The sequence below is a fragment of the Naegleria lovaniensis genome (genome assembly GCF_003324165.1).
Source record: "Naegleria lovaniensis strain ATCC 30569 chromosome Unknown tig022, whole genome shotgun sequence".
In the NCBI taxonomy this organism is placed as follows: Eukaryota; Heterolobosea; class Eutetramitea; order Acrasida; family Naegleriidae; genus Naegleria; species Naegleria lovaniensis.
In genome coordinates this window covers 647591-666072 of record NW_025407844.1, presented here as the reverse complement: position 1 = coordinate 666072, position 18482 = coordinate 647591, and the positions used below count along the sequence as shown (strand labels likewise).

General features: G+C 36.5%; 4 protein-coding genes across 4 annotated transcripts; 2 read left to right on the top strand and 2 right to left on the bottom strand.

Annotated features, from left to right (window-relative positions):
• Positions 1-5542: 5542 nt before the first annotated feature.
• Positions 5543-7438, bottom strand: C9374_005023 (uncharacterized protein; the record flags this gene model as incomplete). Its single annotated transcript, XM_044694728.1, has 4 exons — positions 5543-6319; positions 6398-6681; positions 6784-7242; positions 7297-7438. 4 exons carry the CDS (start codon positions 7436-7438, stop codon positions 5543-5545), a joined length of 1662 nt encoding a protein of 553 aa, XP_044548735.1.
• A 39-nt stretch (positions 7439-7477) lies between these two features.
• On the top strand, positions 7478-10713 carry C9374_005022 (uncharacterized protein; the record flags this gene model as incomplete). Its single annotated transcript, XM_044694727.1, has 7 exons — positions 7478-7616; positions 7671-8107; positions 8166-8341; positions 8402-9153; positions 9230-9272; positions 9332-10207; positions 10263-10713. The coding sequence occupies 7 exons, from the start codon at positions 7478-7480 to the stop codon at positions 10711-10713; spliced, it is 2874 nt and encodes a 957-aa protein (XP_044548734.1).
• Positions 10714-10731: 18 nt separating this feature from the next.
• C9374_005021 (uncharacterized protein) lies at positions 10732-12294 on the bottom strand (the record flags this gene model as incomplete). Its single annotated transcript, XM_044694726.1, has 1 exon — positions 10732-12294. The coding sequence occupies one exon, from the start codon at positions 12292-12294 to the stop codon at positions 10732-10734; it is 1563 nt and encodes a 520-aa protein (XP_044548733.1).
• Positions 12295-12832: 538 nt separating this feature from the next.
• C9374_005020 (uncharacterized protein) lies at positions 12833-18296 on the top strand (the record flags this gene model as incomplete). The annotated part of the gene is made up of 2 exons (XM_044694725.1): positions 12833-13157; positions 13402-18296. The coding sequence occupies 2 exons, from the start codon at positions 12833-12835 to the stop codon at positions 18294-18296; spliced, it is 5220 nt and encodes a 1739-aa protein (XP_044548732.1).
• Between the last annotated feature and the right edge of the window lie 186 nt (positions 18297-18482).

Here is an 18482-nt window from a genome sequence, read left to right as displayed (position 1 = left end):
ACCCAAACCCAAACCCAAACCCAAACCCAAACCCAAACCCAAACCCAAACCCAAACCCAAACCCAAACCCAAACCCAAACCCAAACCCAAACCCAAACCCAAACCCAAACCCAAACCCAAACCCAAACCAAACCCAAACCCAAACCCAAACCCAAACCCAAACCCAAACCCAAACCCAAACCCAAACCCAAACCCAAACCCAAACCCAAACCCAAACCCAAACCCAAACCCAAACCCAAACCCAAACCCAAACCCAAACCAAACCCAAACCCAAACCCAAACCCAAACCCAAACCAAACCCAAACCCAAACCCAAACCCAAACCCAAACCCAAACCCAAACCCAAACCCAAACCCAAACCCAAACCCAAACCCAAACCCAAACCCAAACCCAAACCCAAACCAAACCCAAACCAAACCCAAACCCAAACCCAAACCCAAACCCAAACCCAAACCCAAACCCAAACCCAAACCCAAACCCAAACCCAGAATTGTATCAAACCCATGTAAAGAGACTAAGACCACAATTTTTCCAAACACTCCAAAGTCAACATTTATCAATTATCTCAACAATTATCAATACACATTCAATAATACTTCATAGGTATGTTGTCATATACATGATAAACATGTTTTATCAATTTCACAAAGAGTAGTGAACATCATCACAACATATAAAGAAAATGTCACAATTTTTTCAAAGTTTCATATCACACCAAGCACACAACAATACGCAACACTTCAAAATGATAGGACTCACACTATGACATGAGCACTTCATGATCATGAAAGAATATTAAACGTTCAACACAAAGATGTCATCCACCACAACATCAAAATTTATTGTAATGACTGAAACATTACTCAACACACACAACAGATGGATCAACACAATCACTATCACGTGACCACACCATCATGGCAAGCATGTTTATCAACTTGAATGAACATTCAAACAACCATGTTTCATCTCATCACTCTTCATGAACAACTTTGAACGCTCATCCGTTTGGTTACAGCAACGATCGTGGTAGACGTATCCAATACGGTTGAAGGACACATCTACAATCACTACAAATTATTTCAATCATGATCCCGTCATCACAACACCAAACAACACTGATCAATCACAACAGTATTTTTTTGGATATATTCTAAATGCGGAAGTATAGGGTCAGTAAATCCAGACAAAATTCAAAATCAAGATGACATGAACATTGACGCCTACCAACCACATACACCACACATTTCACATGTACTGATCATGAAAATCAATGAATTAATTCTTTATTTTCAATGCAGCCATCATATATCAACACAGGCTCTCCACGAAAAAGTGTCAAACATGACCTGACAGAATCCTTCCATCACACAATGAATCACATCACTCCACACAATCAATAATAACACAATGGAACAAGATCAACACATGGGTGATTGCAACAACTCTAGGAAAAAACCATGTCTCACATTGTAATGCACTTCATGACAAAATCTTCTCAGGTGCTCAACAACAATACATTCTAGACATGAACAAGTACAACAATTAATGTCAATGTGTTGTACACCATCTCATCTACCATAAAAAACTATCTGCATCACTATCCTGACAAATCTTCAAAAATTAATTAATAATCATTTTCAACACAGCTCATGTGCCTCATAACAAAATCAACTCATATACATAAATTCCACAAATTTCAAAATAACAATATCACACTATATACTATCATATAAAGTCACTGTGATATTCTTGAAATTATTCAGTATCGTAACATCATGTGAAAAAGAAAAATGAATTGAAAGAGTGAGACACCACTTCCATAAATTGATGATTCAGTGAGTACAATCAACATGGATGTGTCATACTCATCATGATGAACATGTTGATGTGTATTGTTCATGACACAATCACTCTTGGAAGGATATGGTATCACACCTCTACAACATTCATCATGATACTCCACCAATAATGATCATATCCATCATCAATAGTCATAGAAATACTCTCCACAATGTATTATACAACATTTCAATCATCGGTTTATCGAAAAACTTAATCAATCAATTGTTATAAAATGATCATTCAATCATACAACAATACATACCAACAACAATTCATCATGATCACTTTCAACCATTCATAATCACATGAAACACTTCTACAATGATGATCATAACGTGTCATGATGATAGAATGAATGACATGAGCAAGAGAGGAGAGTTGTACCCTTCCTCAAGAAATGATGTTTTCCGAGAAAAGCGAAGTGCTCCCATTCAATGAAACAATCATGTCAATGAATAAAACTGATGATTTGTTGTTTGAATGATCAGAACATCCATCCATATCAATTTCATGAAGTTCTGTGAAGTACTTGTCTCGATCGTACTTTTCACCTCTACCATAGAGCCACCATCACACTTCACATCACACAAAGTCATGAAATGACCATCACTTTGAACTGAATCAACGATCAATTCTATGGTTTCTGATCACTGTAACGACATTCCGATCATCAGATTCATTCCATGATCATCACATCCAACGGGAGCAGTTCACTACAATTCCAACCAGTACTATTTGATGATTATCATTTCCATGTGTATTCATACACACAAAATATTCCTCATAAATGTTGATCATGATGTTCACATTTGATGTGATCAATATAAATATGACATGATGATGAATGGAAACATGACCCGATCTTGATGAGGATCACCTCAAAAATGCAGGGAGTTTTGGCTTCATTTTTTTTTAATTTTTTTTTGAAAAATTTTCATGTCATTTTTGAACTCAATTAAACTCCTTCAAACTTGATTTTCTCGAAAACTACCCTAAACCTGATCGAATGCTCTATCATGACCCCCATTATTTTCGTGAGATCTACAAAAAAGGTCTCGCTTAAATTCTATCAAAAATTTGACACCTGTCACCATTTGTTGAACTACTCAACCAACTTAGCTCACTATTCATTGATGTCGCTAGCACGATTGTACTACTCTTCAAAATCAATCGAATGATGTGCTTGGATCAAGCTCAACATCAAAGATGACGAAAAACCCGACCATGCACGAAAGGTCTACTTTAAGCGAATACAGTTCAATAATTACCCATAATTAATGGATGAAAGTCATATCAACACATAGATATACCTCCATCCCCGACGATTTCATAAAAATTAAAAATCCAATGATTAAGCATGTCGAAAAATTAAGATTCAAAGTCGAGCTGGGCACCTATCCAAACCCTTTTCCAAAGGATGGATGTTTGGCGAGTTACAAACCCATTAGTTTTCCTCCAATTAATTCCAAACTCTTGTTGTTTACATTATCGAAACAATGAAATGCTTGGATCAAGCTCAACATCAAAGATGACGAAAAACCCGACCATGCACGAAAGGTCTACTTTAAGCGAATACAGTTCAATAATTACCCATAATTAATGGATGAAAGTCATATCAACACATAGATATACCTCCATCCCCGACGATTTCATAAAAATTAAAAATCCAATGATTAAGCATGTCGAAAAATTAAGATTCAAAGTCAAGCTGGGCACCTATCCTCAAAAACCTTGTGTTCCAATGTCATGCATCTCTCTGGTTTTACAGTTTGAAACACCACTCCGATAATAAATAATCATCCTCTCTTCATTTACAACATTAAAGTTTTTTTTGGGCCAATTTACCTTCAAAATTCAGAGTGAAATAACTCAACAACCACTTCACATCTCTTAGAAATTTCAACACCATTAGAAAGCAAATGAAAATTAGCCTAGGATTTGAGTATATCTCGTCCTCACCAGTTAACTTCGGACCGTGGACAGGACTTATTGAAATCAAAATTTTTTTTTGATAGTAAAGTCGTTAAAATGGCTCAAAAAAAAGAGTAGGTGGAGCCAAACCCAAAGAATTTTAACAAAACTTTGGAAGAATCTCTGGAAATATGCGCCAACATTCATGCTTTGTATTTATTTATCATATATAAGCCTTGATTTGACATCTCCGTCCAATTTGAATGAGTTAAAACCATCCTTGTATCTTAAGAATTCTTCGTCGCTCAATTTCATTATCTTTCTGAAAAGAGATAATGATGCCACCAAGAAGACTGTTCCAGGGACACTTCCTATCATTCCTATGTGGAGGTAATAAAACCTTTTGAAATGAATCGTACTTGGGATTTTGAAACGCTGTCTGCTTTACTCGCACGGAAATCCACTGCCTCCAAAACACAACATCAATCCCTTGTAGAACTACTTGAAACCTTACTCGAAAAAGTATCAGTCAGCAGTCTTTCGTACACAAGAGTCTCTCCACTTCTCTCATCCATTCCTTCTCAATGAAGAAACATCCTCGCTTCTAGGTGAGGAAAGGTGGGGCTAAGTTTGTAGTTAGATCTCCTGAATCAAAGCAACGAATGGTAGGTATGATTTGGGATGGATTCCAAGTTCCATCTTCCATCATAGCTTTGTGCCACAAAGGGTTATCAGCACCTCTTGCAAAAACATCTATTCTTCCTTCAGCCCAAGATACAGCACAAGGATCTGATGTTAAAAAACCTCCCAGAAAGGGTCTAAAAACTGTAAATAAAGCAATGAGGGAGATCAGGTGTTGCTATTTCAAAAAGTAAGATTCGCCAATTCATTTTAACAACGAGGATAAGCTTTACAACACGCCAGTATTGGGTAAGGGATGTCAAAAACTTTCAGTGATGGTGGCCATTCGTCGACGTTATTGTTTTTAAGAGGAATTTCAACTGGACATTTGTCCATACATACAATGCCTTTAAGTTAAGGAGAAAAGAACTTTCAACGTGTGAGATCTTTACTATTAACCACATGAAGAAATTGTTTTTAACCATAAGAATGTGGAATCGGTGTGTGATGTGATCGAGGATGTTACTTTTGGAAATTCATTCTTTGAAATGTCCTATAGTTTTCAGAGGCTATTTACACAATCAAGACTGTTATACAAGAAAATGTTGGAAAGTCGCGAACATGTGAGGCTTCCAACTTCTGTTGACACCAGTCAACAAACATTCAAGAAGCACGCGCAAAGAAAGACTCTGAAAGTTTTAAAACACCTTAAAACCATTGCCTCAAACAGAATACGTATTCGTAAAATGCTTTTTCGTCTGGAGGTACTGAAAAGAAGAATCGAACAAGAACACCAATTAACAAACGTTTCAGCCTTTTACAACCTATATCAACGTATTACGGAGATGAGAAAGAGCACTCAATTCAATATGGCCTGCTCTCACTTATCTCAATCCTTACTACGTATGGATTATCGTTGAATGAAATGTTGACAATCACGATGAAGATGTGAAAACCCTGCGATAGCCGCTAGTGAATGTGTCATCAACATAAGAAAACGAATAATAACAATTCCATGGAGAAAAGCGCTGATCTATCTTTGTTTACTATGAAAATATTTGACTACTAAAGCGGAATTGAAAATCAAACTTATGTCTGAAATTGATATTTGTCTAATTGTATAACACGAATCACAATTATAAATGCATCGTTGAATTTGTTATATATTACATGTTGTCAGTCCTAAATGATGGCAAGCGCAAAACACAATTTTCTTCGAGGACATAATCCTTTCCACATACAGTCATGTGTACGTCATCTATTAACACGTTTTGTTGGGGATTGAAAGGACACAAACATCCATTACTTGATGACAGTAAAGGTAAACAAATCTCTGGGTTGTGATTGGTAGCTTCTTTTCTAAGCCAGAAAGCTCTATCAAATCCTTTCAAAAATAGGTAATCTGGAGTGCTTGTGAATAATGGAAGTACATGAACCACTGCTTTGACAAATTTATCCAAATCTTTGTGTGTCTTGAATTCAATAGTACTCGATTTTGAAATCTTTTCTCTCATTTCTGAAATTAAATGATACATGTCACTGTCTGTTATTTTTTGATCTATGTTAGTTGTTAATAATTTGTTTTTCAAATTCTTGTCAACATGAAAAGCCAAGTCACACACTCCATGTTTTTTGAGCTTGTCGAGATAGGTCTTAATAGGTCCTTCAACTTTTTTATCGAATGCAGGTTTCAAGCCAAGTCGTTCAATAACTGTTTCCGTAAAATATTGACAATTACATGTATCTCTATGATATGTTTGCGTTCGATTCCACTCTGCACAAACTTTTGCTAGTTCAACAAGCTTAATATTTACTTCTGAACCTCTAATAGTATCTACATCAAGAGTGAAAACAGCTTTGGAAGAAGAACGTTTTCTAACAACTGCTATGGAAGAATCTCCCCATTCCAAATACCACGGTCCAATAATTAATGCTGTATGGAACTGTTCATCAAGCAAATAATGAAACATGACATGCCAACATCAGCACTATTTCAACACAAACATTAATTCAAGACTTACCATTCCATAAGCGGTACCCTTTGTGTATCCAAGCACACTCCCAAATCTACGAATTAATCTGTGAGCTGAAGCCTCACTCAATTCTGTAACAACTAATTTTACCTTTAAATATGATTCTTTTGGTTTGTTCACTCCAGATGATTGGTATTGAGGTAAACGCTGTGGATTTAAAAATTTGTACAAAAATCTCTCATGAAATATCAAATTCTGGCATACTGTTTCAGCGACTGCAGGCCCATAATCTTTCATGACCACTCCAAGTTTTTTCATACAAAATTCACGATCTATCCATTATGCCGGTTGGAGTTACACATAAAATCATGCACAGTGTTATATATATCGGAATAACAAAATGAATGAATTAAAAATTCACACACAATACTTACACTTGTGTTGCTCGGAGGAAAAATTATTGACATTCCATGGAGAACATTCAGCAACATTAATATACGACGCCTTTCCCAATGAGCTACTTAATTCATTACTCGAAGATCCAGACCATGTAGAATCGAGATTACCTTGATGCATATCTTGTCCCATTTCTCTCATTTCATTCATATCTTCTTCTGTTAAATCCTCCGTATGGTTTTTCGTGGCTGGGTCTTTACAAACCTCACCGCCTCCTGATGATGATGGGTTTGATATTGGTGATGATGATGAACTGGTAGCATTTGTGACCATTCCATTGTTATTTTCTTGTTCCTTCTTTTTTTGTTCTTGTTGTTTAATTTCCTTCACCCGATTCGCAATGGAAATGGCAACTCCTCTCCGTACTCCTAGTTGAACCAAAATTTCAACGCTGATATTCATGAGAGCAATGCCATCAAATTGTTGAGTTTGAAAGACTATGGACATTCATTAATCATCGTCACATCTGAACAGAAAAACGAATGACTTACGTTGAATGACGGAATCATCAAAGTTGGATTGTTTGAGAAATTGAACCACGTTTTCATTGTTCCAGAATTCTAGAGGAATTTCGGAGAGGTTGACACCACCAACCAGATGAGAGGAAGAAACACCGAGTGACTTGCCAAACATTTTTTTGAAAAATTTGTTTTTAAAATTAAAAAAGATCACATGACAAGAGACATCTTGAAAAAAATTCTCATGTTGTCCACCACAACCAATCTCTCACCAAACATTGAACGCTGGAGTGAAAGCGATGTGGCTCACTTCCTTCTCTCCAATCACTTTCCAGAAGAACAGATTGTCTGTGGTAAGTCAATTTATTTGATCATAACCGAGCGAGTTTTATATTTTCATTAAACAGAACTTTGGTCCAAAAACGTCAATGGCGTTCAATTGTTGAAAGCTTGCTCCTCTCAATTGCGTGACTTTGACCTTGACAAAAATTATGCATTGTTAATTTGTGATTTGATCAAAAATTATCAGAAGAATCATCATCAAATAAGAAAGACAGCAACAATGTCGTCCGCACTCACTCATGATGATGTCTTGTTGGAAAAAATTAATAATTATGAGCTGAGCGCTGAACAATTTTTAAAGATGAAATACTTCAGCACGAATGATGAAGAGTTGTCGTCATTATCTATTGAGAGTTCTCCATTTGGAAATCTCAATATATGTCACTTGTCTAACAATCGATTGGGAACCATATATACAGCTTTCAATGGGAATAGAAAAAGTGGCACTCAAATTGCATGCCCTGTTGAACGAAACCAATCAAAAATATTTTGTGAAACAAATGTTAATGATGAATCAACTTTCTCACCCCAACATTGTAAATGTTTATGATGTGTTTAAGGTCAACTCTACAAGAAGAATAATTTGTATTGAAATGGAGTTATTGCAAGGAAATTTATTCTCTCAATTATTGTCACCGGAGACAAATGTGGACATTAGTGAAAATTTGATTCTTCAAATTGGATATCAAGTGTGTTCAGCATTGAGCTACTTGGATGCAGTAGACATGGTACACATGTAAGTACATTAATGTACACATGGATTTTTTAAATACTTTATTTCCTTAACCAATTTTAGTAATCTTAAACCTGAGAATATTCTGGTGAGAAATTTTGATGCACAGACGCAAACCATTAACGTTACTCTCTCAGATGTGGTTTGTAGTTTTGTATCAGGCACTGGTCACTCATACATTCCACCAGAATACGCTGCGAATGAGCAGAATAGTGAATATACAAATCGTGGAAATATTTTCATTCTTGGAGTAATTTTATGTCAACTCATTCTTCATGACAAGGTATTCAATGTCACATCTACTACCACAAATTTCATTCGAAATAGATACGGTACCAAGTATTCAGAAACGTTGCTCACTTTAATTGATTTTATGTTACTTTTAGATCCAAACGATCGTCTCTCTGTGAATGAAACCTTAGAAAGGTTTTCAAAGTTGACCAATCAAAGAGTGAATCAGCCACAACCACTTAAACCTGTGGTTCGATATTTGGAAGGTAGTAACAATACTTCATTTGTTGCAACCGATGAAGAGGTTGTATTGCAACATTTATTGTTGAAATATGATAATTTACAACCAATTTTCACAACACGTACTGGACAGCTATTGAGCGTAGAAGATAAAAGAAATAGTTACTCGAGAAAGTCTATTCTATTACTTGCTATTAATGACCATGCGGTGCTTAATCCAGTATTTTTACAAGCAAGGAGAATTAAGAACAAGTATAGACATCCAAATCTTTCCAAAATATATTCTGTTTTTAAGCCTGGAGTATTGTTGACGTTATGTATTGAAATGGAAGAAGTGAAGGGCAGTTTGTTCTCAGAATTTGTAGAGAAACGAGCCTAGAGAGCATTTGTTAAAACAGATTGCTATTCAAATTTGTGAAGCTTTGATTTACTTATACACGTTGGACACACAATGTGGAGTTGTGTAAGTAATGATTGATAATAATTCGTTGACTTTTTGGATGTATCATTCTGAACATATAGTGACATCAATTTGTCCACAATTTTTGTGAAACAAATAGAGGGACAAAAGATTAAAGTTGCCTTGTGTGATTTTGGATTGGCCACAGTTTTGAACGACACAGCTATTGAAACGGAGCAGTACAAAGCTCCAGAGGTTTTGAATCACAAGCTGTTTTCATCTGCAAGCGATGTCTTTGCCCTTGGGGTGACGTTATATCAATTAATGTCCCTCGATACCGACACAAGAATGGGAATGAAATCCATAGAAACAAGCAATATGAAAGAATTTATTCTCAAAAACACCTCACCGTTCGGCTATAGCAATGATTTTGTGCAACTAGTGGCTTCAATGCTTTGCTTCGATTCTAAACAAAGAATTTCAGTGGAGAGTATCAGGAAACAACTCAAAGAGGATGCTATGGATACCAGATTCAACTCCATGTCATATCAATTTGTCACAAAATATACCACAGCAAGTTCCGTACGACAAGTTTCATTTGGATGGATAGATGCGGATGTTCACATTCAGTTAAGCAAACGCTATTCAAACGTTGAGCAACTTGGCGAGGGAGGCCAAGGTATGGTTTACAAAGTGTTCGATCACAGGTCCAAGAAAAACATTGCACTAAAGGTTTCCAAGACATCTGACTTGAATTCTGCTATTGATGAAGTGATGACTATGGCAAAACTGACACATCCACATATTGTTCCTACGTATTATGCCTTTCCAGTTGGAGTTGACACCATTTGCATTGAGATGGAATTATTGAAAGGGAGTTTGAAACAGGAGTTCATAGAACGGAAAATCGTGGTACCTGAGAAAATATTAACCCAAATTATTGAACAGGCATGTTTGGCTCTCAAATATTTGCATGAGGATAGAAAAGTGTTGCATAGGTAAGTGTTGTAGTTTGAAATTGAATTCCTTAAATGCCCAACACGTCGCATGCAGAGATGTTAAACCCATGAATATTCTTGTGAAAGAATATGAAGCTGAGAAACAAGAAATTATTATCGCGTTAGCTGACTTTGGACTAGTTAAATCCATCAATAATCTTACCAATAACACAGACAAAGTAGGAACTGCAGAATTTATGGCTCCCGAATTGCTGGCCAACGAACAAGACAAGTTTTCTTCTGCAATAGATGTTTTCGCTTTGGGTGCAACATTGTACCAGTTGATGACCTTGGACGAACGCACAACTCTAGGTGTGCTCATGCAGGAACTAAATAAGGAAGAAAATCCAGCAATGTCATTCGTGAGACTATTGGCACAAAAATCAGAAAGACGTTATTCAGCAGGGTTAATGAAATTAGTTTCCGAGATGCTACGTCTAAGGGCAAGCCAAAGAATATCAGTTCAAAACATTCTTACAAAAATCCATGATCCGAAAAAAAACTAAACCAGTAAAGTCCGTGGTTTACAAGCACGATACACGTGACGTGTTATCAATTTCATTTAACATGAGCCTGCGTGGATCTTCACTCCATTTTGGCAGCCATATCAATGGCTTGCTTGCACAATCCCTGATATCAATAAACAGCGAAGAAGGATCGCTATGTGTCTTCTTGGTGAAAAAATCCTGAATTTCTTGATCGTTATTTGAACGCAACCCTTTGGTATGTTGAAAAAATAAATCTATATCTTGCAACACATATCTCAATCTTGCAGATGAAATGGAGCTAGCTTTCGAATAGTGAGTCAGTAAATATTCTAAAAACTGCCCTCCTGCAGTAGCAAAAACAACGAACGCTGAAGAATAATGTGACTCAGCGGTTGAAGTCAATAATTGAGGAATAATTGTTGAAAGCTGGTGCACCATGTTGTCAAAATGCTCCATCAGACTTGACGCACTGCAGGACGACATACATTTCACGTTGAATACCAAAAATGTAGGCATAACCTGTCCGCTTTTCATGTCCTTGGAGTATTGGCCTTTCCACAGTTGAAACGTTAAATACTTGTTTTGAAAACATCCCAAAAAGTATTGATTATCGAAATACGATTTCAAATTCTTCAACAATAATCCATGGTTATGAAACACTGATTTCATCAAATCTTCATATTCTCTATACGTCTCAACTTTTTGAAATGTTTGTTCACATGTGGTTCCATTCCATGCTGCTTCTCTTACTATTGAATTATTCCGTTCTGCAACAAGCTCATTCAATGTAATTCCAATATACGAAAGGCTCAATTTTGTGGGAATCATTCCACTCTTAATGATAGATTTGAATGATTTTACATTTCCTTCAAAAACATGTCCATACGAAAATCGAACACCCATTTGTCGATGAATCAGTAAATGAAGATACCATAAAGAGCCTTTCATCAAAATATTTCCTCTATATTTCTTGTGTAACCATCCTGATCCATCAAATCCAATGTTTTCAGGCTTTCCATTCAACAGGACGCTCTTGATACACATTCCGATCAATGAGGCAGGATCATAGCTTCTGGTGGAGTCGTCATATACCTGCAAGTGAAGAACAAAGAAAGATGGAGAATTATCGTTTGGTGCGTCTTGGTTTAGGTGGATTGCATTGGCATATTGTGACCATCTCTCATAAACATTCCTATCGTTCATCTTTAAAAAGGTTTTAATTTCAAATTCTGACAAGTATTGATAGTACTCTTCCAAAGATTCTTTGGATTGCTCAATTTGTTTCATCATCTGATCAAACCACGATGAGTCGGCGTTGTTGATATTATTTGATGATTCATTACTTCTCAAGAGGTTGGATTGGCAGAATAATTTCAAATTGAAATTATTCGGAGACAGATAGGCAATGCAATAACGAGGAGGAGGTTGATGGTTATTCAATGATGATGACGATGGTTGCTGCTGCATTAAATTCCAATCATCATCATAGAAAAGCACTCCGTTTTTCAACAAAATTTGAGCATGATGAGGAAATATCTTGTTCAGTACAAGACTCATACCACTTGCTTCCTGTGTTGTTGTTGATGATGGAGAATTCATTTTGTTGTTGTGAGAGATGAATCCCAATTTTCCGTTTCAAAAGCTTCAATTCGTTGTTCCGTTTCATTTAATTTAATTTTTTAGTTTTAAAATTCAAAACGACAACAACAACATGTTTATTTCTAAAGAAAGTTGTTTCTGATGGTTCTAATCGAATTGCAGGCCACAGCTCTTTGAATTCATTCACTAGCTCATCCACTGTTACCATATTGTCTTAATGACTCTTGATGTCGTCTTTTGGCATTCATCAATCACTCACCCCATCACCTTTCGGTTTCATTTTGAACCTGTTCCCTTCACTTGTCTTTTTTAACACAAAAAAAAATCTAAGAGAACTCACCACGTGGTTGTTCAAAGCATCATCATTGCACCACTGACAACAGCATCAACAACACGAGAGAGATTGCCTGTGTTGTTGTCCTCATATTATCCTCCTTCTCTGATCACATATCCCTTTACCTTTTTAAGAAAGTATTTAATAACGTCATCATCATCATCATCATAATATTACTTGCTTCTACTAACCACATAAACAAGAATGTCCAATCAAACGAAAATGGATCTCTCCATTGCAGAGAGAAGAGCCTACGAATTTCTTCTCCGTTCAGAAGAAGCCAAACGTTGGATCGAAGAAATGATTCAAGAACGTTTCGGTCAAGGTTCTACCATTGCCTATTTCGGTGAAATGTTAAGAGATGGTGTTGCTTTGGCCAAGTTAGCCAAGATCTTTGCTCCTTCACAAGTCAAGAAGATTAACAAACCAAATCAGAATACCATCAAATTAGAGTTTAGCTTGGTGGATAATATTACTCAATTTTTGAATGCTTGTAAATCGACTGGGTTTAGAGAAATTTATTTGTTTGGTATGTTGTTCAATCGATTGTTACTTCAATGGTTTCTAATGATAATAATGACTCATACTCATAATTATTATTACTGATGATTTTGACTTGGGGTTTGGCATCTTCTAATTTTATCACGTGTGTCATCACGAATCATCATGAAAACGTTTTTTACCATAACTCCACGAACTGACATTAACACTTGTCAATCTCTACAACGAATCTCTCTTGAATCATCCACATGGCTTGCTTCACACAACCATAGAGGTTACCGATTTGTGGGAACTCAAGAATGTCTACAAAGTTGTCCATTGTCTTCACTCTCTTTCATTGTATCTTTTCCAACACGGTCTTGCCATCAAAATGGAAAGACTCAAATCTCTCAACGTTTCTAGAGAAGATTTGGAACGAACCAAGAAGATGCTCGATGATTTAGAAAATTCTGGTATCAAATTCGATCAATCCTTGATTGAAGGAGATGATGATGGAACATTTAGTGAAGATTTGTCCTCTGATTTGAGATCGGATAATATTCGAGCCTATGTTACTGGTTTGTCTGATCCTGAAATGTGTCAAGTGAGTGGAGACAGTTTGACTCGTGCTGTGTGTGGTGTGGAAAACAAATTCACAATTCACGCTTTCGATTCTGATGGAAAACCATTGAAGTATTGTACGGACACATTTGTGGTTGAACTCAAATCATCGTCAACCACAATTCATGCTCAAGTTTTAAACAATGGAGATGGAACTTTCACCGTCAAGTATACTCCTCAAGTTGCTGATGAATATGTCATGACCATTTCATTGTACGATGAAGAATTGGGTGATGTTGCTGGTTTGCTAACCAATAAGAACAGTTCCGATGGAGTCTGGAATGTGAAAGTGACCGCAAATCCAATTTCCGATCCAACCAAGAGTGTTCTCAAACCATCTTCTCAACACGCTTCAAACAATCAAAGATCGTATCGTGCAGGTCAAGCCATTGAAGATTTGATTTTAGAGAGCAGAGATTTATACGGAAATAGAGGAGCTGGAGGTGAACCATTCTCTGCCAAACTCATTTCTCAAACTCCTGAGAATGTAGTTGAGGCAAAAGTTGTTGATACTCGTGATGGATATTATCAATTGCTTTTTAAGGTTGAGAAGGCTGGTAATTATACATTGGAAATTTCTCGACCTGGACCAAATGCAGGAGAAACCATCGTTTTAACACAAATTCGTGACAGTACTAAAATTACTGTACATGATTCAGGAAAGAGTGATCCTGATAACTGTGTGTTCATTGGTTTGACCACCAATTTACATCATTTGGTAGATGAGAATGCTGTTGAAACTGACAGAATTGTTTCTCAAAAATCCAATACTGTTAAATTAGAAAGAAAAGCCGGTGACGTGATTCGTTTCTTAATTCAAGCACGTGACGAGTTTGGAAATGTTCGTGAAGTTGATTCAGAAATTCCTTTGCCTCCCCTCATTTCTGAACAATTCCACGTCATTGCTTGTTTGGAAGGAGCTAGAGAGTCACCTGCAGAATCAGCAGATAATTTATTAATGACTCCTAGAACTGCTAAGGTTGCTAAACAAATTGAAACCTTTAAGACTGAAACTGAATCAGAAGCTTACGATTCAACAATTGTTAAATTACCAACCATTGATTCAGATTCAGAATTGACCGCACTTCTCGGTCTCGCTCAATTACAATCTGGTGACGCTCAACAATTAGAATCAAAACTTCACTCGACATTGCTCAAATTTGTTTCACATACTGGTCATCATGGATTGTATCTTGTTGAAACTAAATTGATCAAGAGTGGTGAATATTCATTGCAATGTAGAGTTGCTCAAGGAAGTGAAACTTCAACATCCACTGCTGCCGAATCTTCTGAAGAAGCTCCAAAGCCAAAACAAACACTGTTAACAGTTGGAGGTGCTCATACTGTCATTGTTCGTGATGCAGGAGTTACTGATGCAAGTCAATGTGTTGTGATTCAAAGCTTTGCAAAGGCAGAAAATGCTTCCAAGACGATCATTGTTCCAAATCTCAACAAAATGGACATGAAAACTGAAGAATCTTCTGAAAATCCAGATGCATTCACAGATACTTTCAAGAAATTCCATGCTGGTCGTGAAATGCACTTGATTGTTGAAGCACGTGATCGATATGGAAATGCAAGAGAAATTGCAGAGAATGATGAATTTTTGGTAAAGTTGACACCAAAGACTGAATCTGTTTCATCTCCAATTAGTCCAAGAGGTGATGCCAAGGTTTGTCATGCTGCCTCAACCAAGTTTGTTCAAGGAAAGGGACTTTTTGAAGTTGTCTACACTGTCACAACTGCACAAAACTACATTATGGAAGTTGTGTACGTTGACAAGTCAAAAGTCACCACATCCGATGATCAAAATCTTGCAGAACGTTATACATTTGCTCAACCTGTAAAAGCATTCCCTCAAGAAGTGGTTGTGACAGATGCTGCTAAAACTGATGCTCAAAATGTTCTCTTCTCAGGAACTGGTGTCACCAATGGAGTTCAAGGAAAGGAAGCATTCTTTGTCATGAGAATGAGAGATTCATTCAAGAATTTAAGACGTCAAGGAGGTGATCAAGTGGAAGTAACAGTGATCAATGATGCTCGTAAAATTGAAACTCCAGCAACTGAAATTGTTGACAATCAAGATGGTACCTATACAGTTCGATATGTGGCAAAAGCATCTGGTAAGAATCGATTCCAAATCAGAATCAATGGTGAACTCGTTCAAGGAAATGATATTTTGGATGCTGGTTTATTCATTTCTCCACCAAACATTGAAGATGCAAGCAATGTTGAAACCATTCTTGACCATGATTTACTTTCTGCTCTCTTGAATGCATTCCGTGTGGAACAAAAGACTGACAATTTGGTTGAACAAATTCAAGCTTTGAGACAAGAACTTGTGAGACAGTTGAGAGAAAATACCCGAGTTGGTTCCGGTGTTCGTGAAAAGGAGAGAAAGATTTCATTGCTCGCTGAAAATAAGTATCATGCCGAAGAGTTGATGAATCAAAAGGGAGGTATTATTGGATATTTCCAACGTAGAAGAACTATGCAACTTAATAATGGACTCGATGGTCTCTCTACTTCAGCTGCCGATGCCATGATTAAGGAAAATATTAATCTTTATGGAAATTTGTTCTATTTACTTCAAACTAATCCAAAATATTTGGCCAAATGCATTTTCCTTGTTCCTCCATCTGAGCTTGACCAATTCTTGAACACTGTCACTTTGACTTTGTACGGTTATGCTTTCAACCCTCGTGAAGAATACTTGATTTTGAACTTGTTCAATGAGGCTCTATTGTTGGAAGTTCAAAACTCTAATCTTGACAGCTTCTTGTCAGGTAACCCAATTTTGATCAAATTATTGATCAACTATTGTCACGAAAGAATTTCTGGAAAGACTTTCTTACAAAAGGTCCTCTATGATAAGATTCTTGATCCAATTATTGAAGAGAAGGACCTCAACTTAGATTTGAATCCTATCACATTGCTTCGTGAAATGGTTTCTCAATCCGAAGTTGAAACTGGTATCAAGTCAACCATTGACTTTAAAGAAATGACTTATGAGAAAGCCATGGAAACCAATGAAACTGTTCGTAATGTCATTAACATGAGAAAGCAAAAGATGATCCAAATTTGCGAACAAATTCTTACAAGTATCTATGATAACATTGCCGAGTTACCTTATGGTTTGAGATTTGTTTGCCGACAATTGAGAGCACTCTTACTCAAGAAACATCCAAATACTGATGAAAAGAAGATTAATCAAGTTATTTCATACATTCTCTTCTTCCGTTATTTGAACCCTCCTCTCTGTGCACCTGATGGTTTCAACTTGACCAAGAAGAAGATTTCAGCAGTGATGAGAAACAACTTGGGTCACATTTCCAAAGTCTTGATGAGAATTACCACTTTCAGAGAATTTGAACCTCATGTCGATCATCACATGGTCATGATGAATGAATGGGTTCATAACAATACTGGACCATTCGTTGAAAAATTCCTCATTCCTAGCTTACAAATTGTTGAACCTGAAGAATTCCTTGGTGTTAATCAATACGCTGAATTGACACAAAAGAAATCACCAAGTATTACCATCACTATTAATGAAATTGCTCTCACACATAATTTATTGGTCAAGTTTGCCAAGAGAATTATTTCACAAGAACAAAACACTCCTGATCCATTGAGTGATTTACTCACCAAGTTCAAGGATAAGATTCCAGAACAAGTCGATACTGGAAAGAATGAAGAGATTACTCTTCTACTTGTCCCACCATCCAATGATGAAAAATCAGCTGATGACAATGATGACTCATGGTTGGATGTGACACCAGAACAATTATATGAACTCACTAAGGAAAATCTTCGAACTCTTCTCAAATATATCACTCCACAACAATTGGGTGAAAGTGTTGACGATACCATTCAAAAATCTGCCATCTATGCTGAAGAATTGGCCAAGAATAAGGAAACAGAAGCTACTGCATCGATTGTGAAGAAGAAGATTGATGATATTAGTCGTGCTCTTCCAAAATTGGAAGAATATCAAATCATCTCCAAGGAGAATAATTATCGTAAATTATTGATTGACATTACCAAGGAAATTCAAAATCGTGAAGAACTTCAAAAGAAGCAACAAAAAGAAATTGAGAGATTGAAGGAAAGTTTGAATAGCTTGAAATCTTATTATACTTTCTTGACTGAAAAGGATGCAAGCTTGGATGAATATGTTCAACAAACACTTCGAAATTATTTCAAGAAGCAAGAAAAGAAACAAGAATCTTCCAAGAATGCCAAGAGCAAGACTTACAAATTCTCGTACAAGAAGTTGACAGAAAAGTACAAGGTCATTCAAGAAATTCAAGATGGTGGTTCAGTGAACTCGTTGCAAAAGAAGGCTGTTAAATTCACCATCTCCATGAATGAATCTGAACCTGGTGTGTTTTTAGTGACACCAACGCTGGCTGGTGTGACCATTACAACATTGAAATTGAAGTTGGATGAATTGTTGGATAAACGTGAAAAGGGTGTGTCAACCATTAAGATTGAAGGAGTTGTTTTGGATGTGAACATGACCATTCACTTGCTGAATAAGAAATTCTTGTCAAAGATGAAGTAAATTTCTAAAATTGAATAATAATGGGACAAATTTTGATTACAAAATTAACAAACACCTTACGTAATTAAGAGTGACAAGGGGCAGATTAAAACTACAGCTTCTACCCTAAGCTGAGGTTAGTGGGTTTCGTTCATGTTCTGGGCCTCTCTCATATCCCAACTACAGCAAAAAAGTTTACAACGAACG